At 34.9% G+C, this 13,166-nt stretch overlaps 1 protein-coding gene across 6 annotated transcripts in view; it reads right to left on the reverse strand.

Annotated features, from left to right (window-relative positions):
- ATP13A4 (ATPase 13A4) overlaps positions 1–13,166 on the reverse strand; it is a 111,475-nt gene that overhangs the window by 52,361 nt on the left and 45,948 nt on the right. For all 6 annotated transcript variants that reach the window (XR_003127288.3, XR_003127287.3, XM_025425383.3 and 3 more), the window contains 4 exons: positions 13,071–13,151; positions 11,321–11,390; positions 9,705–9,839; positions 7,266–7,335 (listed from right to left, as the gene is read on the reverse strand). Coding sequence is in view for 4 of the 6 variants with exons in the window: in XM_025425383.3 (XP_025281168.1) it covers positions 7,266–7,335; positions 9,705–9,839; positions 11,321–11,390; positions 13,071–13,151 (356 nt within the window). In the remaining 2 variants the exon portion in view is untranslated. The remainder of the gene's footprint in view (positions 1–7,265; positions 7,336–9,704; positions 9,840–11,320; positions 11,391–13,070; positions 13,152–13,166) is intronic.

Below are 13,166 nucleotides of genomic sequence, written 5' to 3' on the forward strand. Positions count from 1 at the left end.
AAATATACACGAAAATATGTAGGAGTCATGGAGCCGTATGTTGGCAACTTGCTCTCAAAAGGCTCGGGGGAAAAAGTTATTTGAACTCTACTTGCACCTTTTCTGTAAGTTTTATTTCCTTAAAATAGGGGGGAAAAGAGGATGCCTGGGTCACTCCGTGGTTGAGCATCTGCCTTTGGCTCAGGGCGTGATCCTGGGGTCCCTAGGATCAAGTCCTACATCAGGCTCCTTGCATGGAGCCTGCTTCTCCTGTCTCTGTTTCTCTCTCTGCTTCTCTCTGTGTCTCTCATGAATAAATAAATAAAATATTTTTAACAAAAGGTTTTGGGGGGAGAGCTACATCTAACATTGCCCACCTAGCTAATTAGAAAAATCTAAAGGTTTGCCAGCATATTCTGTCTACAACACTGTGAAGAAACAGGCACTCTCACATATTTCTGGTACAAATGCAAGCTGGTATAATCTCCATGGAAAGAAATTTGGCAATATCTATCTAGCAAAAATACATATACACATTTATTCTTTAACTCAGCAATTTTACTCCTTGAAATCTATATCAAAGATAGACTGGTGGAAATATGAAAAGACAGACATATACACAAGCCTCTTTATTACAGCATTATCTGTAAAAAACTGAAAAAAATAGAATAAAATCCTTCAACAGAGAACTGATTGAATAAACAATGGTTCCTCCATACATGAGTACTAGAAAGCTAAAATAATGAGCAAAAAATATTTATATATCCCACTATGAAAGAACCTCTAGGAAGCATGGTTAAGTATGTAAATACATCTGAAACTAATATAATATTGTATGTCAACTATGTTCCAATGAAAAATAAAAGTATGTAACGCATATACACTAGGAAATATGAGCTAAACACATATACCCCTGTAACCTAAGCAGCAAGATAAATATATATGCAATTCTGCATATATACTATATAGATATGGATATTATATATAATTTCTTTGCAGATTTTAAATGTAAGAATAAATAAAAAAGACAGAGAGACTGCACAAGGTAGAGAAAAGAAAGATAGGAGCCAGACTCTTCTGAATGTCTTGTCTTACAGATTTAATTTTTGAACCATGTAGATATTTTATATGATTTTATATAATTCATATATTTTATATATTTTTAAATAATATATATTTGTGAAAAGCTAACACTAAAAATCTAAAAAACAAATGAGATGAACCTATCGAGTTGCTGGCATAACCATACAAAGAACCATTTTGGGTAACTTTGAAACATAAGTTTTTTTTTTTTTTTCGTTTTGAGTATAATTTATATGCTTCAAATGGTATGCCACAAACAGAGAAAAAGAAAAAACTTCAACAAAATCTCAAATTGTTTTTAGGAATTATATTCCTCCCAGGTATTTTGACTTTCTATTCTGAGATTACTATATATAAGGGATAGAGTAAAGGAGGAATTTGTTGCTGTCATTAAGAATCACTGAGGGGGGCACTGGATGGGATGAGCACTGGGTGTTATTCTGTATGTTGGCAAATTGAACACCAATAAAAAATAAATTTATTAAAAAAAACTAAAAAAAAAAAGAATCATGACTTTTGAGATAGAGAAAGGAGAGACAAAAATACAATCAACAAACTTAAGTAAAAAGCCCATAGTTCCAAACTTGATTTAGAAATGTCAGAAGATGGGGCTCCTGGGTGGCTGTTGGCTAAGCATCTGACTCTTGATTACAATTCAGGTCATGAGCTCAGGGTTGTGAGGGCTCTGTGCTAGACATGGAGTGTGCTTAAGATTCTCTCCCTCTACCCCTTCCCCATCCTTCTCTCTCCCTTCCTAAAAAGAAATGTCAGAAGACTAGGTCTGTCTTCTGAAAAGGCTGAGTAACAGTGATTAACACCATAAAAATTATCATTCTGGGGATCCCTGGGCGGCCATTCTGGTTGAGGTCTCTAACTACCATATTTAAGGGCTCTTTGGAAAAATGAATGTGGCCAGGTTTGGAGCAAGAATTGTCCAAGATAAGTTTGGAATATCATATCATCATATCATATCATATCATATCATATCATATCAAAAGAAATAAAGAGTACTGGGGTCACAGCAAAAGAATTCAGAAGCCAACCTGAGGAGGCACTCAATGGCCTAAGATGAGACAATTAGAGCACAGTAAGAATAAAAGTCGCCAAAGATGGAAATGTGCCAACAATGTTTAACATCATGCATCCACAATGACACTAAAAAATCCTTTGGATAATGCTAGAAGATCAACACATTATTTTGAAAGCTAGTATATAAAAGGTAATAATAAAAGATTAACCTTGTCTTTCTTAAACAAACTGAATCTGAGAGTAATGAAATAGTTGTAGAAATACTACCCTTAGTATGTGAAGATGTTATGATAGAAATAGAAATTTAAAACTCCTAATGAAATAGTTAATCTGGGTCAGAAGCATTTATGTCTGCTAAAATCACAAAAAGAAAATAATTAGATAGTATGTACCTCCCGTTGGAAGTATGTGATATCAACTATGAAGTATTCTTGCCAAAAACTCAAGCCTCAGATCTAACTACCAATTTTTGGAAAGTTCAAGCTATAAAAAATTATGTTAAATAACTTTATGAATATGTAATCAATATAATCCAAACTATAGAACCCATAGGATGAATCATTTACTTTCTTCAATAAAAAAAAAAATTGCAAGGAAAAAAATAAGATATATAGGAGGGAGCACATAGAGTTCAAAAAACCTGAGACATATTAACTAATTGCCATATGTAGACTTTATCTGGATCCTGATTTGAAAATATATATACATGTATAAACACACACTTGTGATTCAATTGAGTAAATTTCAACCCTTTTATATAATTGATTTTTTATTTTTTTAAAATATTTTTTTAAGATTTTATTTATTTATTCATGATAGTCACAGAGAGAGAGAGAGAGAGAGAGAGAGAGAGAGGCAGAGACACAGGCAGAGGGAGAAGCAGGCTCCATGCAGGGAGCCCGACGTGGGATTCGATCCTGGGTCTCCAGGATCGCGCCCTGGGCCAAAGGCAGGTGCCAAACCGCTGCGCCACCCAGGGATCCCTGATTTTTTAAATTATGGAGTTATTTTACTTTTTTTAGGTAAAGGAATTAAAAAGGAATCTTTATAGTTTACATATATACTGAATTTTTTTCAAATGAAATTATATGATATTTGGAATAGTTCCAAAATAATACAGACTGAGGGAGATAGTAGAACAGTTGAAAAACAGATTCAATGTGTTGATAATTATTGAATCTGAGTGACAGCTATATGGGGTTTCATTATTGTATTCTCCCCATTGTTGTATGTATGCAAACTATTTCATCATAAAAAGTTAAACAAGAAAATGAACAGGGTATTTTTAAAGGTGAAGATTCACTTCCAGCCATGATGTAGTAAAAAGTAAAAAGGAGTGGATTTATCTTCCCACCCAAAACAACCAAAACTATACAAAATATATGAAACAATGGTTTTGAACACATAACATAAGCAACAAAACACAGGAAACAGGTGAAGGTGACCTACAATTGCGGCACTTTCTGCCTTTAGAGAGTTCCCAGGCCACTGTGCAGGGGGGAGGGAACCCAGACAAAATCTAGAGGTCTTCCTGACTTCAGAATACAGACATGACAGTCTATAGAGACTAATCATCACATGCATTTGAGGTAACTACCAGCAAATGAACAATTGAACATTTACATTTAAAAATACTATTCATAATAGCATCAAAATCATGAAATATTTAGGAATGTATCATAGAGTGTGTAAGACCCATACGTTGAAAACTGCAAAACATTGCTGAGAGAAATCAAAGAAGATCAAATTAACAAGACTGAATACTGGAGACACATACTATGTCTATAGGTCAAAAGACCCACATTTATTAACATGCCAATTTTACATAAATTATCTATAGATTCAACACAATTCCAATGAAAATCTCATGTTTTTTCTTGTTAGAAATTGACAGGTTGATTCTAAAAGTCATATGAAAATGCAAAGGTCTTAATATCACCAAAGCAACACTGAAAAAGAAGAACAAAGCTGAAGGACTAACATAACCCTACTTAAAGATTAATTATAGTCATGTGGTGGCATTGGTAAAAAGATAGGCAGATAGGTCAGTAAAACAGAATAGGGAGTCCAGAAACAGATCTATCTGTGTATGAGCAACTGATTTCTGACCAAGGTACAAAGGCAAATCAGTGGAGAAAGAATAGATTTCATCAAATGGTATTGGAACTTTGAATATCTATTTGCAAAGAGTCCATTTAAAAAACTCAAAATACAATATAGATCTAAATGTGAAACCTAAAACTTTGAACATTCTAAGACAATGCAGACAATGTAGTTTTTGGTTTTTTATTTGTTGCTATTAATCTCTAAGGGATACTAAAAACCATCCTTGGCTTTCAAGAAATTAGGAGCCCTTACCCACCTATCATGAATTTAACATTATTTGATATGGCTGGCCTTATAAATTATGAATTCCCAACAGCATTAAATTATCAAGTAGAAGAGTTATATACAAAATAAGACCTAAACAGATGTTGAAAGTCCAAGTGAATTTCAAGAACAGTTTTCTCACTTCCCAACATGTTTTCCCAATTCTGTCATTCTGTTGTCTCTTCCTCAACCTACATCTAAGACCTCAGATGAAGTTTTTTGTGGACATTATTAGACAAGAAAGAATCCCAAACATTTCATGGTATTAGATCCTGGCTTAAAAGAGTCCCAAAATAACTATGGAGAAGAAAACCTTCACAGTGGGCAGAACTCCACCTATTATTATGTTAACTTTCCTATTGTACCTGAAAGGAGAAAAACTAGAAGACCAGATCTATGCTATTTTACAGTAAGGAGCAAAGAATTGTCTGGAAAGATTGCAAGTATATTTGTACATTAGAAGGCTCATTAATGATGTTTAGTATGGAGAAGGCCTCTTATACCTGGAGGAAAGACAAAACAAAACAAAACAATATACTCATGGCTACCAGCTAGCCACCAAGGACTTCACCAATAGGCTCATGAAAGGAAAAGGTAGCAGTGTTGCTGATTATTTGGGAGTTCAAAAACATGTTCCTCTACTCACCAAAGCCAACTCAGTTATAAACCCTGCAAAGCACACTGTTTTTCAGCAACAATCACAAACTCTTAGCTACCATAAGTAAATAAAGCCAAGCAAGCAGCCTGGGTTTCACTACCAACTTGTAAAACAAAATGGCAATACATGATTTGATCTTATGTGGCGCTCTCTCTCTCTCTCTCTCTCTCTCTCTCTCTCATGCAAGACATTTCCATTTTGTAAAGAACTCTATTTTGTGAAGGTCTAAGGTGAAGTGTGAGAGGGGGTCATTACTCCATATTTTATGTAACATTTTGATCCTGGAACCCAAATCATTTCTGCTTAGGCTACAAATTTTAAAGGTTTTTGTTTGTTTGTTTGTATTACAGGAAAATATCTGTTGCAGTTGTTAATTATAGCCCTCTCCTCCTGGGAACCAGATAGATATGTTCATGAGGGTTGGATAAAGACTAGAATTATACCCACCAGGCTATATTCATAATTACTATCCCATTTTAAAAACTGTGGATGATTTCTTGATAAAATGAATCGTTCAGACTATTCAATCCTTTAGATAAACTTCCTACTTTGTACTCCCAAACTTCCTATGCAATGAAGTTTTTAAATACTGTTAACTCTGTTCAATCTACCCTAATCTTTAACAGATTCCCCAGGTGTATAAGGTTTCCAAGTAAGTCTCCAGCTTGTAACCCTTCATATTGAGAAGGATCTGATGAACTCATTCTAGGAAGAAAATCACCAATATTTTCCTCCTGTATTGAATAAAAATGCATTATTGAAAATCAAAAAGTACCTCACCTTAATTTATTGAATAGATATTCATTAACAATTTATGTATTAAGCACTTATATACATTAGGACACCATAGAAAAGCTTGATAACCTTGGATTAGGCAAAGATGTCCTAGATATGATACAAAAAGCAAGATCCATAAAAGAAAAATTTAATAACTGGACTTTAACAAAAGTAGAAATATTCATCCTTTGGGAGACACTGTAAAGAGAATGGAAAAGATAAGTCACAGAGTGAGAAAAGAATATGCAAATCATATTTGTAGTAAAGGATTTAGATTCAGAATATAGAAAGAACTTCTTCTCAAAAGTTAATAATTAGAAAACAACCTAATAAGCAGAAGATTTGAACAGGCATTTCACCAAAGAAGATACATAAATAGAAAATTAGCACTTGAAAAGATGGTCAGTCCCATTACTCATTAGGGAAATGCAAATTAAAGCTACAATGAGGTACCACTACACATCTGTTAAAATGGCTAAAATTTTTTAAACTGACCATATCAAATGTAGACAAGAATTTAAAGCAACTTCGGTTCCCATATACTGCTGTTAAAGAATGTACGATGGTACAAACAGTTTGGAAAATAGTTTGGCAAATTTCCTAAAAAGTTAAACATTTACATGCCTATATGACCAGTCATTCTACATTTCTGTATTTTCCCATAACAAATAAAAGTGTAGTCCATGCAAAGACTTGAACCCAAATTTTCATTGAGGCATTATTTGTAATATCCTAATTCTAGGAACAACCCAAATTTTCATCAGTAGGTGAATGGATATACAAACTAGTCTATCCATATACTGGGATTCTACTCAGGAACAAAAAGGAATGGACTATTGACATACTTAACAAAATGAATGCATTTTAAAATAATTAGGAATTTGATCCCAGTAAAATCTATCCAAAATGTATTATAAAAGACAAAAAAAGTCTACTGTATGATTCTATTAATATAAAATTCTAAGCATGCAAAGTGGTTGTCTGAGGATGGGGATGGGTAGAGAGAGGTTGAGAAGGATGATTGCAAACAGGCAAAAGACAACCTTTGGGGGTAATGAGTAGTCATTATCTTTATTGTGGTGATAGTTTCATGGATAGTTACACAGATGTATATAAGTCAAAATCTATCAAATTGTACATTTTAAATATGTTCAGTTAATCAATGTCTACTTTACCTCAATAAAGTTGTTTTTTTTTAAATAAAGTTTTTTTTAAGGTGAAAATGTTGCACGTATCTCATTCTTTTAAATAAACGCACAGGAAAAAGGGTATATGAAGATGAGAGTAGTAGAAACAGTCAGAGATACAAATTTAAATCTTGTTTTGATTTCATATGAACAATACATAGATCTAAAATAATGAGACTTACCTTTTCTCACAAATACAGAGACTGTAATGCTATTATGTGACTCAACTAGACGGTGGAGTTTTATAGATTGCTGAAAAAGAAGAACAGAAAATAGAAAAATGCTTATCTATTTGAAGATAGGTACCAGGTATTAATTCAGTAAAGTGCCGGTCTCTTTAAAGATAGAGCAGTGTCTTGTTTCCAGCTGAATACACTGACTAAAAACGAAAGACAAAGTAGCCTATCAGTCAACTGAAAAGTCATCCAACTTGCTGTGCTGCTCACCAGCAATAAGAAGTATGCGTTCTTTGATAGAAAGGAATTTCCCAGCATGCTCTGTTCACTCAAAGTAATTTTTGATAACCATAAATTTTATGTTTAGTTATTTCAGTAAAGAACATCAAGAATAATCATTCAAGATATATGTTTATACCTAAATAGCTTTGAGAACTAATAGTCATTTCTGCTTTGAGTTACACCTCATCAGAGTTCCTAATCTATAACTTCATAAAGAGTTTGGTGGTGCCTGATATTTCCTCATAGTATATGTTATTTTAATATATGAAATACATGGGACATTGAGAGTGAATCAACAAGAAGATAGAAAAGAAAAATAAAATAAAATTATGCTAGATTTCACATTGATTAAGAAACTGTTTTGTAAAAGAACTATGTGGGTTAAAAGAACTATTAGGGTTAAAACTCCTAATCATTTAGTATATTCACTTATTTATTCCAATTTTGCCATTTAAGACAGCCCCTAAATCTCCTTGCATCAAATCATTTACAAATATGATTAATACGTCCTAAGAATGATTAATAGAATAATATAAGGTGAAAGAGTATTCTATTAACCTATTCTTTTATTCATTTTTGCTTTCACTCAACCTTTATTAAATAACCTTTATATATCAGAAACTATGCTAAGAGGTGAGGATAGAATAGTCAAAAAAGTTCTAGCAAGGAATTTACAACCCACTGGGAAAAACACTTTCAGTCAAATAATCACAAACATAAATGTATCATTATGATTAGTAATAAGGAAAAAGATGTGCTTTTGGAGCATATATAGCCAATGGAAGCAATAGAAATCTTTCCTAAACAAGTGACTTTGAATTAAATAGATTGTTTAAAACTTCTGAACATTATAGAGCATTTGGCCCCACTGGATACCATTGGGAAAGGAACCTGGATACTGGAAGAACCAAGATGGGAGGAATAGTTACTTTTTATGTACACTATTTTGTTCTATTTGAGCTTTTTAAAAATCATGTCAATATATTACCCTTTCTACTAAGAAAAAAAATAACAAATTTAAAAAGGGAATTAAAAAAATTTTAAACTACCCATGGCCTTAGGATTATAGTGGTGACCTTAAGAGTTCTTTAATGGAGTCACAAGAGAGAAAATCAGGTCAGTATAGTGAGAAGTGAGAGGGAGATGAGGAAGTGATGAGAATATGCATAAAGAAGTTTTTCTGTAAAAGGGAGAAGAGAGATAGAGTAGTAGCTAAAGGTAGAAGCTTGGTCAGGAGAAAGGATTGTTACCTGGCTTGAGCATGTTTAACGTTGACGGAAAGGCCCTTTGGGTGGGGAGTAGAGAGATCATTCAGTGACTACATAAGCACTCTGAGCAAGTGGGAAAGGGTACTATTGCAAACACAGGCAGAAGGCCCCTTGTCCTCTGTAATGAGTGGACTGGGCAAGAGGAAGGGAGAGATGGGTCATTTGGCAGTTGGAGAGTGGGGAATTGAGCAAATTCCTGCCTTATTGTTTCTGTCCTCTTTGTGGAACAAGTGGTGAGATTATCTGCTGAATTAGAGGATAAGTGGAATAAAAGCATTTGAGTATCTCATGAAAGGTGAAGAGAGATTTGGTTTGAAACCTTAATTTTGAGAATGGGAGAATGCATTGATCAGGGACATACAGAAAGCTTGCCCAGATGAGGATAGCATTCATGGATTTAGAGTGTGATCAACCAGTCTGTTCTACATGACTTTTTCCCAACAGCACTTAGATTCCCTAGTGTGGGCATAAAGAAAGCCAAGTGTCAGACTCAGGCTTTGACAAGTCAGTACCAACCAAATAAAAAGAGCAAAAGAGTCATTATTAAATAGACTCTTCCACCTTCCACCCTCTTCCACCATCTTCAAGATACAACAATGTTAGAGCACCTACTTTTTCATTTATTCATAATTCATAGATATTTGTAAACTCTTCTCATCAGCCTGAGTAAACTAACGGGGGAAAATTACTCAGAAGTCTAGGAATTGGGATGTGAGGGAAGGAAAAGGACTAACATTATTCAGCATCATTACTTGGGCTATATATTCACAAACTTGGTCTCATTTATTGTGGAGTGGGCAATGACGATTTCCTGATTCCTTTTTCTAACAAAATTTCAATAAAGTCTCTACTGTTTCCTTTCTGCAGCCACAAGATTGGTGGGAAAAAAACTCACCTCTCTGAGATCATACACCGTCAAAGCTATGGACATGATAGACATGATTATGATGGCAAAAGCATATTCCTTATAGTCTTCACTAAACCACAAACAGACACTGAAGAGTTGAAATATGTAAAACGGATTTAAAACCTGTTGGCAGGAAAACAGGAAGACAAAGGGGATATTTAGTTTTCACTTTTAGCTCTTCATTGACTTGTTTGCTTTCATAAGCATCTCTGTGACACAAATTACCCCACACAATATTCTCATTATTATATTTATCCAGCAATTGCCATGTGCCAGACACTGCACTAAGCAACTTTACCTGAATTTTCTCATTTAATTTCCATAATTACCTTATTACCCAGAAGCTATTACTTATCACTATTGCAAAGATGGAGAAGCTGAGCCTCAGATCTTGACAAACTGCTCAAGGTCACACAGCTGCAACAGTCAAGATTAGGGCTTGAGCTCAGGCAATCTGGCCCAGAAGCACTTACTTTTAATCACTGCTGCACCTTATAATTTACAAAGTAGTGTCTCATGGGTCCTCATGTTGACCATTACAAGGGTGTAGAGTATGGATATCAGGTCCAGTTTACATGTACTGGCCATCAGAAGAGTGAAATGTTCAGGTCTACAGTTAAAATGTTCTCAATTCTGCTGTTCTACCCTAAGACACACCATCTGCCATCTTCAAAGCCATCAAAATGCTTTAGATCAATGGATAAGTTAAAGACTACAATTGCTCGTAAGTAGAAAGCCAAGCTGCAAGTGGGAAATTGTCACCAGAACAACTAGAACACTGTGGGAGAAAGGAGAGTCTAACTCCAATAGTCGTTAGCCTGTTTTGGTTTAAGACAGTTTGCACACTTACTCAAATACTCTGGTTGATTTTCATTTGTCTAGGATGGGAATAGTAATCCTTGACACTGGTTAAGGAAGGAGTGCACAGAAACATTTCCTATCAGTTTCTTTTGCTTCCTTTCATGCCTGAAAGAAAGCTTGCTAGAAATATTGAGAAAATAGCTTTATATAAAGCAAGTAGCAAAGTGCAGAAAAAGACCCAGAGTATAGCTGTATGGTTATAGCTTCATAATAACCACTGCAAAATGAAAAATAAGCCCTGTGGTAGTCAAAGAGGAAAAAATAAACTCAGTAAATGATGGTCAAGTCCTTTTTTCCCCTCCCACACACACATTGAGATCAAGAGAACTAATAAGGCCAAACAGATGTTCTTCTTCCTATAATTTTAGATGCTGAGGAAATTGTATATGTTGTCCATAAGGAAAATCTTGAGTTTTTAACTTTTTAGTTATTATTTTAGTTTCACAAAGTTGAGACAGATTAAGACACATAGAATTAAAAAGGAAAGAAAGAGAAGAAATGTATGTTCATCTAGTTATAGAAGGATAAGTAGACACATGAGCATCATCTTCTACTGTATCAGGCAATGTATGCAAAAGATGGTCTCCAAGAAGAGTAGAAAATAGGTATGAAGAAACTATATTTTGTATCCTTCTGAAGTATTCCAAATTGCAGTTACTTATTAGCAATTAGCATTCTTGATAATTTGACTAGAACTAAGCTTCTTTATTCCCTACCCAGCACCAAGAGAAAGGACAGATTACCTCCTTGATGAGTAGTTTCCAAATTGGTGTGATTTCAACATCAATAGTGTTAGGCCCACATATTAGCCTCCTATAGGAAAGATCATATATAAGTCAGTCATTAATAATAAGAATGACACTCATTTTTCACTCATTCAAAAAAGGGTCTATTCACTTTCTCACAATCAGCATAAGCCCCCTTTGTTACATGATGTCCTCATCCTATCAAAATAACTGAGGAAGGGGAGAGTTCCCAAGGGTAAAAATAATAAACATGATCATATTGCATCTACTGAATTAGATTCTTTCTCAGGTCTAAATATTTCCCTGATGACAATATTGGTATTTAATTGAGCCATTGTCTCATTCAAGTAGTTTCAAGGTCGGCATTCTCTCAACTCTGTCCCCAACTTTGGCTGTGTGGATGTGGGATGGAGGAATCATTACGAGAAAATCATTCTACTGTTTAGAAATGTCAGACCTACCTTCTTACTCCTGTTCAGCTCTGGGAAGCTGCAGAATTTGTTTTAATGTGAGTGAAAAGATGTTGGGATCTCAAAAATAGCTTTCATACACAGTTATACAATCCTTTAACTGAAAACCTAGAGATATGTTTCTTTGATTATGTAGATCAGTGACCCTTTCTGAGTTATTTTGCTGTTGAGAACACTAGCCAGTTTCTTCGTTCCTTCTACATAGATGTTCAGATCAAATAGCTTGGCCAGGGATGCCTGGGTCGCTCAGTAGTTGAGTGTCTGCCTTTGGCTCAGGGCGTGATCCTGGAATCTGGGGTTGAGTCCCACACTGGGCTCCCTGTGAGGAGCCTGCTTCTCTCTCTGCCTATGTCTATGTCTCTGTCTCTGTCTCTCTCTGTGTATCTCTCATGAATAAATTAATAAATCTTAAAAAAAATAGCTTGGCCAAATATATTAGAACAGTGTCTCTGGAACATAACAGTGCCTTATGAACTTTAGTATTCATACAGATGACTTCATGACTTGTTAATGTGAAGATTTTGATTCAACAAGGATGATGTGTGGTCTACAATTCTGCATTTCTAACAAGCTTTTAGGTGATGCTGATGCAGGTCCCTTCAATTAACGGAAAAGGGGCTGGAGGAGAATGTAAGAATCATAGAAACTTAGGACCAGCAGGGCCTAAGAATCCTTTACAGAATCCTTCTCTTGTTAACAATTAGGCAACCAAATCCCAGGGATGAGAAGTTACTTGCCCAAAACCACACAGTGAATTATTGATAGACTCTTAAATTCAATACTGTGCCCTTCCGAAGCCTTGCTCCTCTGCCCAGGAACTAACTGACTTGGAATCATGGAGCTGCAGGTCTCACACAATACTTTCTGCTGCTCTACAATTATTATTCAACTATGTTATCTTAGTATAATATATATTTCCTGATTACAATCAAAACTGGCTCAACCTCATTATTATAACCTTGAGAAGCATTGTACAGAGTAGAAAGAGAATTAAACCAGTCAGAGTATGAGACTCAGCTCTTCTTCTATCACTTCCCATCTGTGTGACCTCGTTCAAGCCATTAAACCTCTGTGAGCCTCATGCATTATATTGGGATGATAAGGATATTTTTTCTACCTCCCCCACAAGGCTGCCCTGATGAAGTGAGATAATGTATGTACATGCATTTAACAATACTGAACAGAGCATTATAAGGTTTTCTGATATTGACTGGCTCTCTGTTTGGCTAATGGCAACTGTCCTTTTGAGCTGATATAGATAACAGTAGGTAGAGTACCTAATCTCTTGTTCTTCTTTTGTTAGACCTGATCCAAATTTTAGGTGTATCTTGGCAGAACTGAGCCAGTCTTCCAAACAGCTGAAATAATAATAA

Source organism: Canis lupus, chromosome 34 (genome assembly GCF_003254725.2).
Source record: "Canis lupus dingo isolate Sandy chromosome 34, ASM325472v2, whole genome shotgun sequence".
Classification (NCBI taxonomy): domain Eukaryota; kingdom Metazoa; phylum Chordata; class Mammalia; order Carnivora; family Canidae; genus Canis; species Canis lupus.